This window comes from Dreissena polymorpha, chromosome 9 (assembly GCF_020536995.1).
Source record: "Dreissena polymorpha isolate Duluth1 chromosome 9, UMN_Dpol_1.0, whole genome shotgun sequence".
NCBI lineage: Eukaryota > Metazoa > Mollusca > Bivalvia > Myida > Dreissenidae > Dreissena > Dreissena polymorpha.
In genome coordinates this window covers 72,955,226-72,980,076 of record NC_068363.1, presented here as the reverse complement: position 1 = coordinate 72,980,076, position 24,851 = coordinate 72,955,226, and the positions used below count along the sequence as shown (strand labels likewise).

The 24,851-nt window shown below is 35.8% G+C and overlaps 3 protein-coding genes across 11 annotated transcripts in view; 2 read left to right on the top strand and 1 right to left on the bottom strand.

Annotated features, from left to right (window-relative positions):
- LOC127844402 (myelin transcription factor 1-like protein) overlaps positions 1 to 5,395 on the top strand; it is a 91,308-nt gene extending 85,913 nt beyond the window's left edge. Inside the window, exons 18-19 of the mRNA XM_052374550.1 lie at positions 457 to 581; positions 1,691 to 5,395. Of these exons, the coding sequence (XP_052230510.1) occupies positions 457 to 581; positions 1,691 to 1,951 (386 nt within the window). The 3' untranslated portion in view covers positions 1,952 to 5,395. The remainder of the gene's footprint in view (positions 1 to 456; positions 582 to 1,690) is intronic.
- Positions 5,396 to 9,166: 3,771 nt separating this feature from the next.
- LOC127844406 (protein-L-isoaspartate O-methyltransferase domain-containing protein 2-like) lies at positions 9,167 to 24,721 on the bottom strand. 7 transcript variants are annotated; one of them, XR_008032710.1, is made up of 6 exons: positions 23,903 to 24,067; positions 22,201 to 22,583; positions 21,649 to 21,920; positions 20,968 to 21,085; positions 16,635 to 19,999; positions 9,167 to 16,306 (listed from the first exon to the last, which is right to left on the bottom strand). XR_008032710.1 is itself a non-coding variant. In XM_052374561.1 (5 exons), the coding sequence occupies exons 2-5, from the start codon at positions 22,505 to 22,507 to the stop codon at positions 18,792 to 18,794; spliced, it is 1,905 nt and encodes a 634-aa protein (XP_052230521.1). In that variant the 5' UTR covers positions 22,508 to 22,583; positions 24,668 to 24,721; the 3' UTR covers positions 9,167 to 18,791. The 7 variants fall into 7 exon arrangements, 3 of the variants coding, with proteins under 3 accessions (XP_052230521.1, XP_052230519.1, XP_052230520.1); XR_008032711.1 differs by having other exon boundaries at positions 9,167 to 17,658; positions 17,844 to 19,999; XR_008032712.1 differs by having other exon boundaries at positions 9,167 to 17,650; positions 17,844 to 19,999.
- LOC127844401 (uncharacterized) overlaps positions 24,079 to 24,851 on the top strand; it is a 53,042-nt gene continuing 52,269 nt past the window's right edge. The window contains exon 1 of one of the 3 annotated variants that reach the window (XM_052374546.1): positions 24,079 to 24,221. The gene's annotated coding sequence lies outside the window, so the exon portion shown is untranslated. Of the gene's footprint in view, positions 24,222 to 24,307; positions 24,573 to 24,709; positions 24,787 to 24,851 lie in introns of those variants that run through there. The other 2 variants (XM_052374547.1, XM_052374548.1) reach the window with 2 other exon arrangements.

Here is a 24,851-nt window from a genome sequence, read left to right as displayed (position 1 = left end):
TTTGCTGATTAGAATGTCCTTGTGTGTTAGGAACCTTGCTGATTAGAATGCACTTGTGTGTTAGGGACCTTGCTGATTAGAATGCCCTTGTGTGTAAGGGACCTTGCTGATAAGAATGCCCTTGTGTGATAGGGACCTTGCTGATTAGAATGCCCTTGTGTGTAAGGGACCTTGCTGATTACTGGTATTATGATAATGTTTTGTGTTGACTTTCTTGTTTGAATTGGTAGTTTTTTCCCTGCAGTTCTGAATGGTCATATGTTCTGTGATACTTGCAGATTGTGAAGCTATATTTGATGTGGACATTGTGTTGGGTTGTTTTAACCAGAGTTTCCATGGGTGTATGGACCTTGCAGATTGGAATGTTAATATGTGCTGTGTTGTGAACCCTATTATAGGTATTGCAAACCTTTCAGATTCAAATACATGTAGTCATTTGTGTTGTGGACTTTGTAGATTTGAATGCGGACCATGAGTTGGAGCTGTTGGACTCGGATATCAAGGACTTGCGTGCAACCAACATGGCAGAGGAGTCCCAGCTTATCAAGATGAAGGCAGAGGTGGCCTGCATGGAAAATAAGGTGGGGGTACATGCAACAGGATGGGTTCTGTTGGCTAAGGCACATAGGGATTAAGAGTTCTCAGGGTTATTCCCCACTCCTGGAACATTCTCAAGATATCATCTAAAGTCACTAAGAATTGCAGGCAAGCTGAATTAAATAGGTTTAAATTAAACTAAACTAACACTTAACAGGATGTGTTTGGTTATGGGATAGTCATCTACAGTTATGTGACTCCTTGAGTTTGGATGTAGGTATTGCACTGAAAGTGTGTGCTTAGGTTGCCTATATATAGGATATAGGATATTTGGATAGCATATGGTCTAGGTCACTGATGCAAAAATAGAAAAATATTTGCTGCACAATAAGTTTTGTATGTTTATCATGCTTAAATGTTTGTGTTATAAGCGATAATGCATAAATAGCATTGGATTCTTTTGGGAGACTTTCAGTCATGGTCACTGTTGCTATTCATCTTAAAAAAAAAGGTTTTCAATCAATAACATAAGTATTATGGGGGCATTGGACTGACATTATGTGCCGTTGTTGCTTGCACCATGCAGACCTTGTTTGGGACAGTCAGTCGGATCAAGTTTAAGGTCATTGTAAATTTTAATTAAAATACAATTTCTTTAAAAAAATACCTGAGTTTGGATGGCGGTAATGCAAAAACATTTTGTGTTGGTAGGCTACCTGCAGACCTAACTTGAGATTTGCACAATTATTTGAAAACATGATGACTATGTTAACGTCAATATGAAGACCTGTGTTTACATAACCTTTTACAGATAACTGTTACCCAGACCTATACAGAGGCTAATTGCATTAAAAGTTGACATTCTTGTTTACTTGTGTGGTGTGTAAAAAATGTATTGGTTTTTGGGAGCTGAACCTTTACAAACATCTTATCTAGCATGTGAACTTTTGCACCGACATATTTTGGTTCCAATGTTTTTTATGATGATACAACCAGAGTTGTGTCATATTAATTTTTTTTGTACAAAAAAAAGATTTTTTATACATGTGTAAACTGTAACTCAAAAGTATTGCTGCTAGAGAGCTAATTCAAGGTATATCTCGTTTGTCTATTCTTTACATTTCTCACAAAGTTCGACCTCTATTTCCTGCAGGTACAACAAAATGAGCGAGAACTTGCCTTGATCAGTGCCCAGAATCGACAACTGCACGAATATCTGCAGAATGTCCAGTGTAAGATAGTCGCCAGCCTCAGTTTGGTGGAGTTGTCTGCCCCTGATAAGCTCTTCAAGGAGGAGAACTTTGATGAATGTTTGATGATGATAAACGACTTGTTTGTGTCTCGGGTTTCCAGCGAGAATGCATTCTTGCATAACACAATCAAAACAGCTCTCTCTGATATACAGGTGGCTTGAAGGCTGATTAGAAATAGGAAACAAAATTGCTTTGTTTTGGAAGGGTTTTGGTTTTGTTACAAAACCTCAGCACTTATTATCAAGGCCCATATTATTTAAAAAGAATTGTTTCCCTCCTTAATATCTTGACTATACACAGGAGAGTTTGAGCTATACGTACACCCTAATGTCGGGGTCATCGTCAGTGTCTTCTTTATGCTCAGGTTATTAAACAACTTCGTCATGTCACTGTTTCTACAACACGTATCCAGTTGAAATGTTACACATGTGTTCAGGGTCATTGTTTTAGGTCACTGACCAAGTTTCATTACTATGACCTGATAAGCAGATTTACGGCCCTTTTTTTAAATTTAGAAATGTTAAAGTTTGTATGCAACTACTCTATATCTATATTAGCTAATAATATTTTAATAAAACTTTGCGTATGTGTTAAGGATTTTTATGAACATTCTCTGACCAAGACGTATAACTTGGACCAACCTTTAAGCAAGTTTATGCCCCCAGTTGTACTTTGAAAGGTAAGGTTTCTGTGCAAGTTGAAACTCCGGTAAAAGTTTGCATCTTACAAGTACCGTAATTGCTCTATGTTTTCGGACACTCTAAGTTTTTGGACACCCCTTTTTTAGCAAAAATAATTATTTTTCGTGACTCTTAATTTTCGGATACACGAGTTTTCGTCCATAATTAATGTCTCTAAGTTTTCGGACAGTATATTTCACAGCGCTATTTTACACAATTTCTATCCTGTTTTTTATATCTAATGACACTTCGATCATGGGGTTTTACAACCAGATTAACATCATAAAACATGGCAGGTGCATGCCTGAGGGCAACGGACCATTACATTTGCGTAATTGGGTAAATAACATTGTAAACCGGTATTAAACAATGGTTTCGCCCGATAGCATAAGCGTTATGACAATTGCCAGGGGTAGCGCAAATTAACAGTTAAATTATCTACCGCAATGGTACTACCACTTCTCAGTAAAATAACTGTGACAAATACTAAACGCTTTAAAGTGTGATGCACCCTATTGCAAGTTTTACGAACAATGGAAGGTGTCGGACAACAACTGTCGGAAAGGAACAAACAAAGAATTCATAGTTTGAATTTTTTATTGCGTTAATTACAGGTTCATACTAGCGAGTATCAGTACATCACATGCTTATCTTTGAACTCGTTGGTCAAAGTTCAACTTTGTAGTAACTTTCTGTCAAATAAATTAAGCATTTAAAATTATTTAAAATGCAGTGCAAACATATATAACTGTAATTTATACTTTACAGCATGGTATTTTACAAGTGCGTGCTATTACCGGTAGTCGTTGATAATATTGAGGCTATTTTCAAACACTTCAATTTTCGATTCTAAGTTTGGACACCTGTATTTTGTGAATATTTTTCATATCTAAGTTTTCGGACACGTTTTTTTTATATTATTTTTAAGTGTCCGAAAACATAGAGTAATTATGGTACATGTCTCTGTCAATGCTACAGATATCAAATTGAATATTCACACGCTCCTTTGAGATCATATTGCAATGTAGCCTGCTAAGGCCCTTAACCCTGAGCTGCAATTTGTAGCCATTGGCTAATTTGGCGAATGGCAGAGTAAGCCCTGGGTCTTTGTTAAAATAGACAACAGTTTGTGCTCAATAACTTATGTAAGGACAGTGAAGTTGTGCTAGAATGGTTTATGTGTGTAAGATATAGGCTTTATTGAGGGATATCATTTGGGGCCAACTCTCGCTGACATGCAGATCTAGCATGGGGTTGCATTTGGGGCCGATTGGGTCGAGGTTTTGTTTTGTATTGTTGTTTGGAGACTTGCACAGTGTACATTGTTACCCCCCCCCCCCCCCCCTTCCATTGACATTTGATACTACAAATATTTATGAGGAATATGTTCAGATTGTGGCATTATAGCTTCAAAAGAGTAACTTGTTTAGACCAAGTTATGTCATTGGGAATTTGTTGAGAAGTTATCATTTACAATTTATAACAATAAATATTGATGTGTACAGTGTTGACGATTTAAAAAAAATGTGTACTGTGTTCAATAATGTTTTAATGTTATTTTATATTTTGTTGAATGTTCATGATTACCTCAACAGTATGTGTGAAGGTTATGGTAAAATGTAATATTTAATATAATGCTGTACTGATTGATAAAGTATAGTGTTTCCAAATTGCTACTTTGTCACTTAATCATGAAACTAGATTATTTCCATGCAGTTTTACCAGCTATAAAGTATTTTATTCCCATTTAATGTTCACTGTACTGTTAATACCTTTAGCTAGAATGAATATAAAAACAGATCATTACTGTCACATGTACTTGGTGGCCTGTGTAAATATTATGTGGGAATACCAGGCTGAATGCATGTTGGACCATTTGTTGGTAAAGTAACACTCCAGATCAACATGTCCAGTGTGCAAAGGATATTCTTGGAAAATACGCACATGCATTAAGACCAGATTTCCAGAGACTGCCTAAATATTATACTAACTTGTATTTTAACAAATACTACAATTCAGTGTTCAAGTTTAAGATGTGTCACGTTTTGGTAAAAAAACACACTTTTAATGGTTGATGTGACATGTGTGAGATAAGAAGGGCATTTTAAAATTGTTGAAATTAAATTGTCATGGATGGTGGTGTTTTGCACACGTTTTTATGATTGTTGGATAATGCCAGTATTATTTAAATTTGCCCTATAACAATTATGAATATGAGAACTACATGTATTAATGTATTTTTTTCAATCTAAGATATCTAGGATTATTCTTGAGAATCTAGTTATATTTCATGTCTTTTAATGTCGTTAATGGAGTACTTGTTTGTAGCAAAACGCTGTTACACATACTGTATAAAAAAGATTGCTGTTGGTATATTCAATTATTTAGTGTTTTACACGAATGTTTTATCATAGTACAAAACAGAGTTCTTGAATGTATCAATTGTTTGCAGAATGTTTGAAAAGCAAATCTTTCTTAAAAAAATATGCTGAGCTTGCAGAAGCATTCTTGTTCTATAAATAACTCTTATTGGCTTGAGAGATTTCAGAATGTAAGAATACCATCAAAAGGACATGCTGATATGTTTATGTACATGTGTACACATGTATGTATATTTTAATGATTCGTTTTACTGATAACCATTCATACTTTATACTTTTTGTGTTTGTGCTTATGTCGTGCAATCTCTATACATGCTGTTATTGTTTGTATTGTTTTTGTTTTAAATATTTACAATGAAGGATCTTGTTTTTATTATATGTATTTATTTAATTACTTTTACATATGTGATGCTCATTTATGTGTTATATTGAAAATTCTTAAATTGTATCATTCCAGGGTTTTTATTTATTACATTTGTTTTCTTCAAGTGTTTTATAGTCTTTTGTCATGTGCAATGTTGTAAGTGCAATAAGTTTAAGTGTTTTGTGTTCATTTCATGACTTATCTTTAATAAAGCAGATTCTAATGGCTTGTATTTGTAAGTGATTTCTATGAGGAATACATTTTTAGCTCACCCGAGCACAACCTGCTCATGGTGAGCTTTTGTGATGGCCTTTTGTCTGCCGTATGTCGTGCGTCGTGCGCCGTCAACATTTGCCTTGTGAACACCCTAGAGGCCACATTTATTGTCCGATCTTCATGAAACTTGGTCAGAACATGTGTCCCATTGATACCTCGACTGAATTCGATACTGGGTCATGCTGGGTCAAAAACTAGGTCACTAGGTCCAAAAAAAAGAAAAACCTTGTGAACACTAGAAGTCACATTTGATGCCCAATCTTCATGTAACTTTGTCAAAATGTTTGTCTCAATAATATGTGAGTTGAGTTCAAAAATGGTTCCGGTCCGTTGAAAAACATGGCCGCCAGGGGGCGGGGCAGTATTCCTTATATGGCTATAGAGAAACCTTGTGAACACTCTAGAAGTCACAATTTTTGCCCAATCATCATGAAACTTTGTCAAAACATTGGTTTTATTGATATCTCGGACGAGTTCGAAAATGGTCCAGATGGGTGAAAAAACATGGCCGCCAGTGGGCGGGGCAGTTTTCTCTATATGTATATAGTGAAAACATGTAAACACTCTAGAAGTCACATTTTTTGTCCAATGTTCATGAAATTTGGTCAGAACATGTGTTTTCTGGATATGACGGTCGAGTTCGAAAATGGTTTGGATCGTTAAAAAAGCATGGCCGCTGGGGGGGTCATTTTCCTTATATTTATATAGTAAAAACAGCTTGTGAACACTCTAGTTTAGCATGTCAAGGGAAGTAACTGCAAAATGGCTTTTGAAAAATTATGTTGAATTGACAGAGTAGTTTTCCTTTTTAAAATATTTTTTTAAGCACAAGAAGATTAAGTGGAATTAATTATAAATGATAGTTTTACATTCTGGAAGATAGCAAACTTTGAATATGTTTTTTATTGTTTGATGATTCTGTACAATATGGCATTCTTTTGTTACACGATTAAAGCCAGACTTTACGATTTTTATATGTGTTTAATTGTAATATATTGATAAATACATGTTACAATAACACAAAATAGGCAAGACATTAAAGACGAATTTTATAAAATGCAGCAAAGACAAATTAGCGACCCAAGCCGATGATGACGAAAAGATATTTTCGTACATATTTTCCTACAATATTGGGACAGGAGTTAGTGTTTGTGTGTCGTATGAATAAAGATTTACATCGTACATGCATGATATACATTCTGGCGAATTTGACTGTACAGACATTTTCGATTTCAGAATTAAATATCTGGCTTATTTTGCATTTTTCGACACATGTTCTTATTAACTTTTAATTTAAGTTATATTGAAATACATGACCTTGTTAACACTCTAGAGGTCACATTTATTTTCCGATCATCATGAAACTTGGTCTGAAGATTTGTCCAAATGATATCTTGGATGAGTTTGAAAATGGTTTTTGTTGCTTTAAAAACATGGCCACCAGGGGCGGGGCATTTTTCCTTATATGGCTATATATGGCTTTAGTAAAACCTTGTTAACACTCTAGAGGCCACACTTATTGTCCTATCTTCATGAAATTTGGTCAGAAGATTGGTCTCAATGATATCTTGGATGAGTTCGAAAATAATTATGTTTGCTTGAAGAACGTGTCTTCCAAGGGGCGGGGCATTTTTATGCCCACAGAACATAGGTTTTGGGGGCATATAAAAATCGCACCATCCGTTAGTCAGTTAGTCCGTTAGTCAGTCAGTTAGTCCGTCCGGATTAGTTTCCGCTCAATAAGTCAAGCAATTGTCATCAGATCTTCACCAAACTTCATGAAAATGTGTAAGGCAATAACATCTAGGTCACTTTCGATAATCGGCCAAATTCACCCAGACACTCCTGAGTTACGGCCCTTGAATCATCGAAAAATTGTGTTTTTTCTCGTTTCTGCTCAATAACTCGAGCAATTGTCATAGGATCTTCGCCACAATTCATGAAAATGTGTAAGGCAATAACATCTAGGTTAAGTTCGATAATCAGCCAAATTGACCTAGACGTATTAGCGTATTTTAGGGGCATATGTCTTCCGATGGAGACAGCTCTTGTTCCGTATACGGCTATAGTAAAATCTTGTTAACACTCTAGAGGCCACATTTACTGTCCGATCTTCATGAAACTTGGTCAGAATATTCATCCTGATAATATCTTGGAAGTGTTGAAAAATGATGCCCGTTGGTTGAAAAACATGGCTGCCAGGAGGCGGGGCATTTTTACTAATATGGCTATAGTAAAACCTTGTTAACACTCTAGAGATTTATTTTCTGATCTTCATGAAACTTGGTCAGAAGATTTGTCCCAATAATATCTTGGTATCTCAGGTGAGCGACCTTGGGCCTTTCAGGCCCTCTTGTTTCCAGTTGTATCCACTGTATGGTTTAAAACTTCATTAGTTGTGGAATGTACAAAGTATGGAATAAGCTATCTTCAAAGTTGGGACATGATGCTTTTGTACATTCCACATGATGATGTTACACTGTATACGTGATGGATCATGAAACATTATTCGTATGGGCAGGTTTCTTTGAAAATCTGAATAAATTCATATGCCCAAAGTATCATGACTTCATGGTATTACCATATTTCTTGTTGTCAGAAGTAACAGGCCAAACACACATATAATCCCAAAACTTGATATTTGATATTTTAAGTGTGACGTAGATGTTTGGACACATGTCATGACCAACAGTCTTCATATGATGACCATATATTTTTTGTTATTTTAGAACTGACTGATCAGGGACAACCTTATAGTCCATACAATATGTATTATGACCTAATTAGATCTTTGTTCACTAAGATCACAGGTCTTGCACATATAACACACTGTCTTCACACGGTGACATGCCATATCTATGTGAGATCATTTGTGGAAAATTACGTTTAAATTGAATGATATGTGAGAAAAATTACAGTCTAGAAAAGCTCTGATGTAATTTCAGAGGGACAGTAGTGTGCCCTAATGATACAGTATGCTAATTAATTGTTTTAGGTAGTTGTTGTGTCAAAAGAGCAGAAATTGCACTATAAAGGGAAAACTGCTCATTAAATAACTACAAGCTGAAATTGTTATTGTTTGATAGTTAAGGTGACTGAGCAACCCTGCTTTGAATCCAAGTGCCTACCGGTACATATTTAGAAAATCTTTTTTAGATTAAAATTATTTTCAAATTTATAAGCTTGAGCTTTTTGATACCTTTCAAGTTGTTTCATTAAATTACTTACTTCAAAAATGCCAAAATTCTGTAAATAAATCCGTTAAGGGTTACAACTAAGGTAACCACAGAGTGAAAGATTGATCATACTCATGGCCTAGTGGAGCTCATTGGGTCATTGTCGACCTGAAATGGCCCACAAGTCATCCAGGGGTGACTAGAAGCCGATTCTTGTCACCCTAGGAGTGACTTCAAGCTGATTGTCACCCTAGGGTGACTTCAAGCCGATGCGCATTGGGTCATTGTCGACCAGAAATGGCTTGAAGTCACCCTAGGGTGACTAGAATCGGCTTCATGTCACCCGGGGGTGACTACTGTCGGCTTGAAGTCACCACAGGGTGAAATGAATCTGCTTCTAGTCACCACCGGGTGGCTTGTGGGCCATTGCAGGTCGACAATGACCCAATAAGCCCTAGTGGAATGCATTATTAGTAAAAGCAAGAAGTTCAAGATGCTACAATGTTTGATGGTTATCCAACCATTTATTCAAAGCAACATACAGAACAGATGTGAACAATATAACAGGATTATGATTTATAGTAGATTTTCTCTATAAAAGTTACAGGTAAATAGATTTAAACGGATAAATTTGATAAATTTGTTACTTTAAATAAAGCAGAATGTAACAATTTGACGATTAATCTTATTTTTTGACAAGCAATTCTTGATTTAACAACAAAGCAATAATTACCACATATGGCATAAAACCAATTTTTGCATGATGTGGCTGAAATATGTGATAACGCAGCACTGTTATGATTTCAAACTAGGTCTTAAATCTTAACTGAAAAAAAACACTGTGATTTTTTACAGCAATAAACAAGCATAAAGTAATCAAAGTTATAAACATATAAACATAGGAACAGATAAACAAAAACATAGCTTTACAACATTTACAAGTGATTAAGCCTTTAATCACAAAATTATCATGTCTGCATGTGTAAAATGTATAACTTCACTGGTATGCTGGACATTTTGACTCAGTTTTCCACCTGATTTAGACTATTTTCATATGATGTAGATCTGTAAACAATATCAGGGAATAAGATAAACTGTTGCAAATTACAGGTCAGAGACTTAATTATCCTTTTGTTAAAACTTGTCAGGTGCAATTGTGAATGCAAAGTGAATGCCAATTTGATATCAACCAATATATTGAGAACAAGAGGGCCAGAGGCCCATGGTCACTCACCTGAGACTTCATGGAACTGAACTGCTCTAAGCAACTTTTTTAGATGTTTCTGAAACCATTTTCAAACTTGGCCAATATATAAACCAGAGAGTAAAACAATGCTCAGACACTGGCAGCCATACTTTCAACAGACAGGAACTCTTTTAGACCTCAGCCCAGATATCATTAGAACAAATGTTCTGACCAAGTTCCATAAAGATTGGACTATAAATGTGACTTAAGAGTGTTAACCAGGTTTTACTATTTACACATAAGGAAAAATACTCCACCCCACATTGTGCTCAGGTGAGCTAACAATAAGCACAGCAACAAAAGTATGGAAATGCTGAACAGAATACCAATTGTGGTACATTGATACTGTTTACTTTAAATTGTGTACCATGATCAACTAGAAATATTTGAATACACACAGATTGTAAATAAGAGTTGGGTTTATTCTGCATAAATAAAACAAGTAACATTCTGTTTTATGTATAGCTTGCAACAACACATCACTTAGGTGCACATGATTTACAATAAGCAGCAAGAAAAAAAACATAACCATTAATGCAAAGGCAAATATACGAATGCATGGGAACACTAAAAAATGTAAAACCTTGTGCTAATACATTCAGATTATTCTGTATTTAAATTTTATTCTTTATCCCAATTGTTAAGTAATCTTAATACACGAGAATTCCAAATTGTTGCTAAAATGGATGACAAGTGAATAATCTCGATTAACACACTTTGTATTTAGAATTAGTTTTATGGTTTTTACAAAACCGGTACAGTGTGTGTTTACATAACAGAAAAAATCCTTTTTTGCCACAAACTGGGCCAACCTTAAACAATATCCCTTAGTCTACACCAAAGCACATTTCTTAAACTGAATATGTCACTTATTTCCGAGACCAAGTATTATTTTAACAAGAGGGCCATGATGGCCCTGTATCGCTCCACTGTTTTTTCTTCGCGAAAAAAACGTGTAATGCGCATGGAATGAAATGTACTCAAGCATGTGACTTTCTCTTTCTATCCCTCGTCCCACTGGGCGCTTAAAGTTGGAAGGGTGAGCATTTTTATATATGGAAAAAGTTACTACCGTGTTAACTAAACAGACAAAAAAGCCTGGGAATTGTTGCACAGGTCCTTTGCTTATAACGTAGGTACATTTATCTCTCCAAAAGATATTGTCGTTCTTACTATTTCACATATTTTTAGATGCTGAAGATCAAATCTACGCATTTGATTTGAAACAGATTCACAAGACCCATAGGAATCAAAATGCTTTAACCCTTTACCAAACAACACATTTTGGACTTTCCCAATTTGAAAGAGGTTGCAGACGTCAATTGAATTAAAATGGAATATGAAGGAAATGATCAGGTAGGGTAGAAATAATTGTGATAAAAGGAGAAATTGCTCATCAACCCACACATCCCTAAGACCAACAGGCCTGAGAATATTATGATAATCTAAAGATTATTTCTTTATATTTATAAATGTATTTAATTAAGTAACACATTTGACTTCTAAGATCAATTCATAACTTATATTAACAAAATTATAAAATGGTCAGAAATATATATGGATTGTTGAGCAATTGACAATCATTTCAACAATTCATGATCAGTCACGATTCACAAATGGAACAATGAATCATTAGTTATTAAAAAGCAGCATATACGATAGTTAAGAACATTGCACTCCATTAATTTCAACACCTTCTCTTGGATACAAAGTTTGAGTTTACCGTGCAGTATCATATATTGACTTTCCTTGAAATAATTATGTTCATGGAAGTTGTGTTTTTAAAATCAATAATATATCATTAAACTGGTTTTAACACTACAAAAAAGACATGAAATTAACATGTCATCCAAAATATTTTCATCCGGATATATGGTCACTTTCGACATATTTAAATAAAACCCAACTTTTTTCAGTTTATAAGAAAAACATTCATAACACATGTTCTTACTTCAATGCCTTTGTAAGCAGTCACCATCTGACCTAAAATGGCACTAAATGACAGGGTTTTATCTCATGTTGACAAGATGTTGATGTTGTTGTTGGTCACAGCCAAACGGCCGCAGTAATCTCCACTGGTAAACGTCATATATTCAGTTTTGTGACCCCCGGGGCCGGGTCAAATTTGAGCCCAGGGGAATAATTTGAACAAATTTGGTAGAGGACTATTAGATATCACTACATACCAAATTTAGTAGCCCTAGGCTCTATAATTAAGAACAAGAAGATTTTTAAAGTTTGCACAAAATAGGCCTTATTTAAGCATATGATCATTTTTGTGACCCCTGGGGCAAGGTCAAATTTGTTCCTAGGGGCATAATTTGAACAAACTAAGTAGAGAACTATTAGATGTCACTACCTACCGAATTTGGTAGAAATAGGCACAATGGTTATGGACAAGATTTTTATAGTTTGCACGAAATGGGCCCAATATAAGCATATGTTCAATTTTGTGACCCCTGGGGAACGGTCAAATTTTATCCCAGGGGCTTAATTTGAACAAACTTGGTAGAGGACTATAAGATGTCATTACATACCAAATTTGGTAGCCCTATGCCATACAGTTATGGACAAGAAGATTTTTAAAGTTTGCACAAAATAGGCCTTATATAAGCAAATTTTCGATTTTTTGACCCCCAGGGCAGGGTCAAATTTGACCCCAGGGGCATAATTTGAACAAACTTGGTAGAGGACTATTAAATGTCACTACATACCAAATTTGGTAGCCCTAGGCCCAATGGTTATGGACGAGAAGATTTTTTAAGTTTTCACAAAATAGGCCTTATATAAGCAAATTTTCAATTTTTTGACCCCCCGGGGCAGGGTCAAATTTGACCCCAGGGGCATAATTTGAACAAACTTGGTAGAGGACTATAAGATGTCACTACATACCAAATTTGGTAGCCCTTGGCCCAATGGTTATGGACAAGAAGATTTTTAAAGTTTACACAAAATAGGCCTTATATAAGCAAATGTTCAATTTTTTGACCCCCCGGGGCAGGGTCAAATTAGGCCCCAGAGGCATAATTTGAACAAACTTGATAGAGGACTATAAGATGTCACTACATACAAAATTTGGTAGCCCTAGGCCCGATGGTTATGGACAAGAAGATTTTTAAAGTTTGCACAAAATAGGCCTTATATAAGCAAATTTTCAATTTTTTAACCCCCGGGGCAGGGTCAAATTTGACCCCAGGGGCATAATTTGAACAAACTTGGTAGAGGACTATAAGATGTCACTACATACCAAATTTGGTAGCCCTAGGCCCAATGGTTATGGACAAGAAGATTTTTAAAGTTTGCACAAAATAGGCCTTATATAAGCAAATTTTCAATTTTTTAACCCCCCGGGGCAGGGTCAAATTTGACACCAGGGGCATAATTTGAACAAACTTGGTAGAGGACTATAAGATGTCAGTACATTGCAAATTTGGTAGCCCTAGGCCCAATGGTTATGGACAAGAAGATTTTTAAAGTTTGCACAAAATAGGCCTTATATAAGCAAATTTTCGATTTTTTGACCCCCCAGGGCAGGGTCAAATTTGACCCCAGGGGCATAATTTGAACAAACTTGGTAGGGGAATATTAGATGTCACTACATACCAAATTTGGTAGCCCTAGGCCAAATGGTTATGGACGAGAAGATTTTTTAAGTTTTCACAAAATAGGCCTTATATAAGCAAATTTTCAATTTTTTGACCCCCCGGGGCAGGGTCAAATTTGACCCCAGGGACATAATTTGAACAAACTTGGTAGAGGACTATAAGATGTCACTACATACCAAATTTGGTAGCCCTTGGCCCAATGGTTATGGACAAGAAGATTTTTAAAGTTTACACAAAATAGGCCTTATATAAGCAAATGTTCGATTTTTTGACCCCCCCGGGGCAGGGTCAAATTAGACCCCAGGGGCATAATTTGAACAAACTTGATAGAGGACTATAAGATGTCACTACATACAAAATTTGGTAGCCCTAGGCCCAATGGTTATGGACAAGAAGATTTTAAAGTTTGCACAAAATAGGCCTTATATAAGCAAATTTTCAATTTTTTAACCCCCCGGCGCAGGGTCAAATTTGAGCCCAGGGGCATAATTTGAACAAACTTGGTAGAGGACAATAAGATGTCAGTACATACCAAATTTGGTAGCCCTATGCCATACGGTTATGGACAAGAAGATTTTTAAAGTTTGCACAAATAGGCCTTATATAAGCAAATTTTCAATGTTTTGACCCCCCGGGGCAGGGTAAAATTTAACCCCAGAGGCATATTTTGAACAAACTTGGTAGAGGACTATAAGATGTCACTACATAGCAAATTTGGTAGCCCTAGGCCCAATGGTTATGGACAAGAAGATTTTTAAAGTTTGAACAAAATAGGCCTTATATAAGCAAATTTTCAATTTTTTAACCCCCCGGGGCAGGGTCAAATTTGACACCAGGGGCATAATTTGAACAAACTTGGTAGAGGACTATAAGATGTCACTACATGGCAAATTTGGTAGCCCTATGCCATACGGTTATGGACAAAAAGATTTTTAAAGTTTGCACAAATAGGCCTTATATAAGCAAATTTTCAATGTTTTGACCCCCCGGGGCAGGGTAAAATTTAACCCCAGGGGCATAATTTGAACAAACTTGGTAGAGGACTATAAGATGTCACTACATAGCAAATTTGGTAACCCTAGGCCCAATGGTTACGGACAAGAAGATTTTTAAAGTTTGCACAAAATAGGCCTTTCAAAGCAAATTTTCAATTTTTTGACCCCCCGGGGCAGGGTCAAATTTGACCCCAGGGGCATAATTTGAACAAACTTGGTAGAGGACTATAAGATGTCAATACATACCAAATTTGGTAGCCCTAGGCCTAATGGTTATGGACAAGAATTTTTTTAAAGTTTGCACAAAATAGGCCTTATATACGCAAATTTTCAATTTTTTGACCCCCCGGGGCAGGGTCAAATTTGACCCCAGGGGCATAATTTGAACAAATTTGAAAGAGGTTCACCACAGGAACATTCCTGAGAAATTTCATCAGATTTGGACGAGTAGTTTAGGAGAAGAAGATGTTTAAAGAAAAAGTTAACGCACGCACCCACGGACGCACGTACGGACGCACACACGACGGACACAGGACCATGACATAAGCCCCGCTGGCCTTTGGCCAGTGGAGCTAAAAACATGTTTGTGCATATATGGATTTTTTCATGCAAAGAATTGTTCAGTCTCTTGTAATCATTTGGTGAACCAAGATATGTGTATGAGGTATGTGTAATTGAGACACACAACTTTGAATGTTCAACCGCAAAATTATTTTTATTTCTGTTCATATAGATATGTTGTTAAGATTTTCACAGAATCTTATTCTCTGTCCCTCCCAATACACCATCTTTTTTAATATTCTCATAATCTCATTAAACACCTTAAGAATCACATTGTCTAAATTATGGCAGCATATAAACAGTCTTATATTTAAATTGAAAAAGAAAGTATTACGTAGTGATTATAACATCATTATTTGTAAATTGTAATAGATTCTGAAGTTTACATTAGTACCAGATAATATAAAGAATAAATAAAAACTCAGTTCTTGAAACACAATGCATTTACATTTAATGATAGAGCAAAGAGATCGTTGATGTAGGCAAATATTAGGCAAATAGTACTTATTTATCACACCCATACAAATGAAATATGCATGGCATATCAGGGAAAATTACTTTCATGTAGAAAATACAAATGGAGCCCTATATCTTTTGTTGAATGCAGCAAAACATGGACCTCTTTAAAGCGTTAAAGCTAAGCGATAAATCGTGGTATATAGCAGTCGTAGTCAAATACCAAAAGTTTCTTTGTGATAGATTGAACAATATTAATGATCACAATATAAATTGTGACCATAAAAAAGCAAGATCCCAATATTATATGCCATCAAACATTTGCCATAATATACAATAATAACAAGAGATATGTTCGTCAGAAACACAATGCCCCCTATTGCGCCGCTTTGATTTTTTTTTTGACCTTTGACCTTGAAGGATGGCCTTGACCTTGAACTTCCACCACTCAAAATGTGCAGCTTCATGAGAACGCCGTTTTGAATTTTGAATTATTTTTTTTTACCTTTGACCTTGAAGGATCACCTTGACCTTGAACTTCCACCACTCAAAACGTGCAGCTTCATGAGAATGCCGCTTTGAAAAATATTTTGTTGTTGTTGTTGACCTTTGACCTTGAAGGATGACCTTGACCTTGAACTTCCACCACTCAAAATGTGCAGCTTCATGAGATACACATGCATGCCAAATATCAAGTTGCTATCTTCAATATTGAAAAAGTTATGGCCAATGTTAAAGTTTTCGGACGGACAGACGCCATATATTTGACATTTGACCTTAAAGGATGACCTTGACCTTCACCTTTCACCACTCAAAATGTTCAGCTCCATGAGATACACATGCATGCCAAATATCAAGTTGCTATCTTCAATTGTGAAAAAGTTATGTCCAATGTTAAAGTTTTTGGACGGACGGACAGACGCCATATATTGGACATTTGATCTTGAAGGATGACCTTGACCTTCACCTTTCACCACTCAAAATGTGCAGCTCCGTGAGATGCACATGCATGCCAAATATCAAGTTGCTATCTTCAATATTGAAAAAGTTATGGCCAATGTTAAAGTTTTCGGATGGACAGACGCCATATATTTGACATTTGACCTTGAAGGATGACCTTGACCTTCACCTTTCACCACTCAAAATGTTCAGCTCCATGAGATACACATGCATGCCAAACATCAAGTTGCTTTCTTCAATAGTGAAAATGTTATGGCCAATGTTAAAGTTTTTTTCGAACGGACGGACAGACTGACTGACATACTGGCATACTGACTGATGGACAGTTCAACTGCTATATGCCACCCTACGGGGGGCATAAAAAGCTGAACTCATTTACTAACTATATGCAACACATTTTTAACCATACAAGGTCCCTGTACTTGGAAGTGCATGTATTTTAATATTGCATACAATAAAAAGTGCAGATATCTGTACTCAAATACCAGTAATAAATTAAACCAATTTAAGCATACTTAAAGTAAATAAATTGAAACATAAATATTTACAGTGTCTTTTTTTTCAATTGTATGATAAACAAATGCTTTTTAAAGTAAAGCAAAAGAATTGTATCCGAAGAAAATACCAATGTCAAATTTTGTTCAGGTCTTGTGATACTGATACATTCCACATGTGACTTTCAAATGTCATACAGAGCATGATAAATAATGATATTTGTGGGTAACTGATATGTGTAACATAATTGTGAAATTAATGTAAAAGTTTTCTACATACCATGTGACAAGTTTACCAAACTTAACAAAGTGAAAGTTCACATCTACAGAAAATGTTCTAAGCATTCAGGCAAAAATTACTAAACAAGAGGGCCATGATGGCCCTGAATCGCTCACCTGACTAACCAAATACAATCCCAACCCAGATTTCATCAAGATAAACATTCTGACCAAATTTCATAAAGATTAGATGAAAACTGTGACCTCTATTGTCTACACAAGGTTTTTCTATTATTTGACCTAGTGACCTAGTTTTTGACCCCAGGTGACCCAAATACAATCCCAATCCAGATTTCATCAAGATAAAACATTCTGGTCAAATTTTATAAAGATTGGATGAAAACTGTGACCTCTATTGTCTACACAAGGTTGTTTTTTTTATTTGACCTAGTGACCTTGTTTTTGACCCCAGATGACCCAAATACAATCCCAACCCAGATTTCATCAAGATAAACATTCTGACCAAATTTCATAAAAATTGGATGAAAACTGTGACCTTTATTGTCTATACAAGGTTTTTCTATTACTTGACCTAGTGACCTAGTTTTTGACCTCGTGACCTAGTTTTTTACCTAGTGACCTAGTTTTTGACCCCAGATGACCCAAATACAATCCCAACCCAGATTTCCTAAAGATAAACATTCTGACCAAATTTCATAAAGATTGGATGAAAACTGTGACCTCTACTGTCTACACAAACAAATTGTTGACGTTTTTTCTATTATTTGACCTAGTGACCTAGTTTTTTACCTCAGATGACCCAAATACAATCCCAACCCAGATTTCATCAAGATAAACATTCTGACCAAATTTCATAAAGATTGGATGAAAACTGCGACTTCTAATGTCTACACAAGGTTTTTCTATTATTTGACCTAGTTTTTGACCTAGTGACCTAGTTTTTGACCCAAGATGACCCAAATACTTTCCCAACCCAGATTACATCGAGATAAACATTCTGACCAAATTTCATAAAGATTGGATGAAAACTGCGACCTCTATTGTCTACACAAGGTTTTTCTATTATTTGACCAATTATGTGACCTAGTTTTTGACCTAGTGACCTAGTTTTTTACCCTAGATGACCCAAATACTATCCCAACCCAGATTTCATCAAGATAAACATTCTGACCAAATTTCATAAAGATTGGATGAAAACTGTGACCTCTATTGTCTACACAAACAAATTGTTGACGGACGCACGCACACACATACGGATGCCGGACATCACACGGTCACATAAGCTCACCATGTCACTTCGTGACAGGTGAGCTAAAAAAATAATATCCACAAAGATGTTAAATTAATGTAATCTTATGAGTCAGACTTTTTAAGGTAATTTTTTAAATGCGTAAGTCATAATATGAAGTTTGAAATAATACTAACTTAACAATCACCGAAGAATCATCATCAGAAGACTAGTCCCAGGCAAAATAAATTCTAATTAAAATAGAAACACCAATGGGAAATTTTAAACAAGGAGACATTCATGGTTTTCATTGTAAAACTGTACAGATAAGATTTCTACTTAGTGTCTGTAGTATTTCAGGAAGGACTTCATTGCAAGAGGCAGAGGTAAGGTGTCAATATCTTCCCTCATGAAGTCCGTCAGAGAGGCGCGTATCGGCTCACTGACATCTTCTTCTTGACCGTCTTCCTCTAGATCTTCCTCGATATCCATGTTACCACGGCGACGTTGCCTCGAACTGTGAGGCTCTTCTACTGGGCTAAACAAGCAGGAGGTCTTTTCCCCAAAGGACCTACCCCCCATTTCCAAGTCAAAATGTTCTTCAACAAATGAACCAATCCCACTAGTAGTGGAAGTATCCACACTGGTTGTAGAGGAATACCTTTGCTTAGGAGCTGTAGATCTGGCTCCCTGTTTTATGAATTCCTCCACGTTGTATTGTCTGTCTTCTCCTTCATCACTGTTATCGGACCAATCAGCGTCAGGTGGGGTTACATCTTCACTTGGTCCTGGCATGCAATTATTGGAGGAAGATACCACATTTGATATGAAGTCATTTATCCTAAACATTTTGGCATCAGTGTGTCCATTTTGTTCATTGTTCTTGCTAGCAACTCTGTTTGCCTCTTTTACTTCCTGTATCACATCATTATCAACATTATCATGCTCCTCATCACTTGCATAATCACTGTGCTTTTCATCATCCTTCTCCGAACCATCATCTTTTGCATCTTTAGGTCCATTATCCAACATTTGTTTCCCATTTGTTTCATTCACCTCTCCAGATGCTATATCATCCACAGTCTTGTGTTCTTGTCCCCAATGTTTATCATCATTATTACAGGCAGCATTCTTATCCCGAACATCACCCTCATCATCTGTAGAAAATGTAGCATCTTGTGCTATATCCCTAGCCTCCTCTTCCTCAACATCACTTTCAATCTCTACAGGTTCACCTCCAGAGTCCCTGTCAAGATCCCTACTATGATCAGGACTTTCATCTCCCTCTTCTTCCAACAAGTAATGCTCCTGCATGCTGTTATCGCTGTCACTGTCCCTGTCCAGCTGATGCAAGATCATCATTCCCATGCTGAACGGCATGATGCTCATGTTGGACATGGCCCCATGTGACCTCTTCTCTGGCTTCTGCTTCTTCCTCCTCTTGTGAACTTTGGTCAGGTCTGGATGCCTCTTGTAGATGTTACTTCTGAGAACTCTGCGTACTGTGCAACGGCAGAGCTCCTGAAGGTTTGGCTGAAGTGCCTCAGCTAAATGCAGAACAAATTTTGGGGATGATTTTGATATTCAATACATAGCACATACTAACAAAAACGTGAAATTGCATGCTGTTTAAAGGCATGAGTTGTAAAACTAAAAAATAAGTGTTTTGGATTTAATCCCTAATTATCATCTTCAGTATTTTAATCATCAAGCTACTATATGCTAACTTAAACTCCAGGATTTTTTATAAAAGGAGGTGGAAGATGCCTATTTTCCAATGTACCTTGTTTTTGGCACCATTTCGTTTTAAGGCACATTGAACAAACAATTAACTGAACATAAAATTCATGACAACATGTAAAATTGCCACAGTACATGGCAATAAAATGGTGAAAGTATTGTTCATTTTAAGCCAATTTCATCACTAGATTCAATTGAGGCATGCTATATTAAAGAAATTAGAGAATCAAAATTGACTGTGACATAACAGTTTTCCCTATAAATGTGATAAAAACAAATCTGTTGCTACGGAATGTGTATATATGACTGAAAACATGCAAGCTTAAAAAGCGTAGGGCATTATTCCTTCCAAGTAGGTTTATATCTGGACTACTTATGTGTGCTACATGTATGCTGGTCAAATCAGTTTTGCTTCACCTTTTCTAGTAGAAGTATTTACATCACAACAATTATTGAAGCTCCCAATCTACACCAATTTGACACTCAAACCCAGAACACTTCAATGAAAAGAGGTCCCTGGTTTAAGCATTTGAATAAACTTTGCAGAACTGCAAATAGTGGAAACATATATGAGGTTTATAAGTCGTAGACACCTACATAATTAAAATATTTGTGAAGAACATAATTTTGAAGTGGAAGAACAAAATACAGATCCTAGTGAAACAGTAATCAGTCGCCATACTATACCAAATGCATTTCAAAGAGAATCAAGTTTGTTGTATAGTGAAACCAAGAAACTTGCTACTCTTTCCCAAGGACAACAAAATGTTCATACGGAGGTCAATCAGATCAGGCAGGGGCTCCAACGGAGGGGAAGCAAGTGTGGCAAAGGACACAGGTAACTTGTTGGTTACACTCCACTCTGTTTCACTTTCTCTTTTAGCCTGGATCAACTGGAATAAAAAACACGTTCCTAAAAACTTAAAAAAAAATAAGTTTATTAAAATTGCTTTTAGTATTTTATTTATTTCAGATAGTAATATCAATCCATGATCTTAAATCACATCTTATTAGAAAAAAGCATTACCATTGATATAAATACATTCACTGGTGTTCTGATTATTAAGGTTATTGAAGATTTTGAAGGGTTTTGTATGAACAGGTTTTACTCTATATCGCTACTGTATGTTCTTGTATAATATGCAGAGCAATTTTTTTTCAATTTTCCCACACTTACCCATTTATTTTTCTTTTAATGTTAGTCATTAGGTAGGCAAGCTGTAAACTTAAATACAATAATAAATTAGACTAGCTCTAGGAAAGGGAGGACACTTTCCAGTTTTATAGAATTTTTTTGTTTAAAGGATATCTCTTTGTTGAGAAAATCCAGTTTATGCGTAAAGTGTCATCCGTGATTAGCCTGTGCAGACAGCACAGAATAATCTGTGACAACACTTTATGCAACATGCATTAAACCCAATTTTTCCAGAGCGAGGTGGTTTAAATACAAACGTACCCTGTCATTCAGTGGCATCACCAAGATGCCTCCAACTTTCAACAAATTCTTCATGTAGTTCTCATGCTCTGGAGGACAACCGGCCCCTACATACACACGGTCATACAGGTGCCCGGGGTTCAGATTGAGGCAGTTTCCAACGATGAACTTCGGCATACAGAACTCAAACTTATCAACTGCTGGACTCCTCTTCAAGAATTCTGAAAGCCGCTCCTCTGCGTACTGAACAACATCCTCAAACTGCTCAACTCCATGGTTTACTCCATATGGGCCTATAATGTGATATTTATTATATGGTAAATCAATCATGAGAACCAAAACTTCAAATTAAGTACTTTTAGCTGGTAAGACGGTTAATTTGTTTAATTTTAGAAGTAAAAGAAGTGATATATGTTTACTCTTTTCATAAAAAAGGTTTGATTTTCCCTCTTTCAGGGCTAAGAAAGAAAGAATTTGTATCTTAGATTTGAATGCAATTTCAAGGATGCTTGAAAATGCCAATTATAAAAATGAATACATCGAATCTACATCACAACATCAACATATTCACACCTAGAATCAGCCCAACCATGGTGCTCAGATAGCCAAGACCGCTACCCAAGTTTAGAAATGATAAACCAGGCTTCAACTGTAAGGCTTCCATGACTTCTGAGTATATACAAGGAGCGGACAAGTGCAAGTGGTCATGTCTCCAAGCCAGGTCTTTGTAAGCGGCCTCTTTATGTCCCGGGAGATAGTAGTCTGCCCGGTCTACTGCCCGGAATACATCCTCCACTAATTGTGATTTTATATATTCGGCATCTTTGAGGTTATCCACCAGTTCATCATTGTCCCTGCCAGTAGACACTGCACCTCCCATTTTGGTAAAGTGTTATTGCTGGTGCAAAGGAAGTGACTTGTGTAGCTTATTCAGCTACTGTTTTTATGTTGTCATTCTGAAATAAATGTTAAATTAATTAGCTTAGATATTATGTGTATAAATATATGTTCACTTCCTTGTGTAAATGTTTGTGACCACTTTCTTTAATATCTTCAAACCTTTAAAATATGAGATATTTAACAGAATTGTTAAAGAAGGAATTTATTTGCATATATTGAAATACTTAATTAATGATATCCATAGATGCCATGCAAAATAAACAGAATGTTCTAAAAAATTCAATTTTCACCCTCAAACAAAAGATTTTTTTATGGTTCACATGAACTATTGACCTTAAAAGAATGTTTAAGCCTGCTCCAAGTGACAGATATAACAAGACTATTGCCAGGCAATATATGTCCCCTACCGGCTCCATCATTGCCAGATATTTGTGTGTGTTTAAACTTTATATAAATTTGTTGCCATGGCAACCAGAATTTTTGACGTAGGAAGAAAATGGACTGACGAGCATAATGTCCATATTGCCATCTAATCATGTTTCAAGTTTCATGAAAAATTATGAAGAACTTTTAAAGTTATCGCAGGATGCAAAAAAAGTGTCCAGGATCCACCATTTTCAGCAGATTTCTAGTCTATATGTTGCCATAGCAATCATAATTCTTGACATAGGAACAAAATGAAATGATGTGCATAATCTCCATATAGCCATCTGTCCATGTTTCAAGTTTCATGAAAAAATATGAAGAACTTTTTAAGTTATCGCAGGATCCAGAAAAGTGTGACAGACTGACGTACTCAATGACACACAGAGCGCAAACCATAAGTCCCCTCCTGTGAAACTGGTAGGGGACTATCCTACCGCAACCCAAATTCGACGACACCTAAATTCGACGATGTCCTATATGTATTGATTAAATGGATGATTATTGTCTTGGAATCATTTCAAAGTAATACATCCGAGTTTAAAATTATTATTTTGCGCTATTAAACTTTTCATTATTTCTTTCATGATTTGCTAAATATTGTTTCATGTAACCGTTACATCGTCGAATTTGGGTCACATTGGGATACAATGTGTTGGTTATCTAGATAGGTCAGCTGATCAATATTTACATTTTGTTTCTTGATCATTGATGGGTTTAAACAGATGTTTAAATTAGTTTCTTGGCATATTTGGTACTTCTAAACTAAAAAGCAGAAACCGTCGTAAGGCCTTGCAATGCGCTTCCTTGGAGGCTTTAGTATATAAAATAAGTAATAGTCATAAATACCAAAGAGAGAATCTGCAATGAAAGTCGCATTTGGAAATGTCCAACAATAACAATATAAATTGAGGTCATGACGTCATTTCATAAAATTTACAAACTGTCATACTTTTTAGCATTAAGTAGCACGCAATATCCAAGTTGTGCTACTTCTCAGAGCTGTTATGTGTGACACAGCTTTTATAAGAAATTTGCGTTTGTGTTTATTTTGACAGATCTCGCAAACCAAAACAAAGTTTTATGACGGAAATAACAAAACGATTCCGAATTATGACCTACCGGAAAACGTCAAACTATTTACTTCCGCTGTTCCAATAACCTCCCCAATAAATTGCAAATGGCGCACGTCACCTTACCGATGACAATATAGAATTATTGTCTTTTGCAAGTGTTTGATATCGTTTTTTAATCGAAATCACGCTTTAAAGGTAATGGCTATAATTGTTTTAAATATTTAAACCGTTTTAATTCGATTTTTTAGCATATAAATAAGAAAACTAAGAGTTATTTTCGTTTCGTTAACGGCAGGTTTGACCGATTAACCAAGGCGTCAATGAATTAACGGAATTTTAACTGCTAATTTCTGACATTTCTGTTAAGAATGCCTTAATCAACTAGCAATTGTTAGCTAATAAATAACATGTTTTGAACAAATGGAATACGTGATTTACGTGTCGCTTTAATTTTACGAAGGAAAATAAATAAAATTTGAAGTTGATCTCCAAGAAAAACAACAAATGTGCGATTCAAGACGAGGCTGTTTGAACGCACTTACATATGTAAATAAAAATACATCAAAATGTTACCAATATGAATGCATTGTTCTTTTTAATAAAATTTAAATTATTTATTGTGTCTAAACTGTTTTACTAACATGTATCATGAAGCATTGATGCTTTTACATGCTCGAGTAACAGTTGGACGCCATGTTTGAGGCCCTACACGGGGCATAACACATGCAGTTGGAAACACTTGTAAAAAGCTAACTTACCGGTAGTACAAGCCAACCGTTATACAATATGCATATCCAATTGTAACTGATGTACATTTATTTGTAA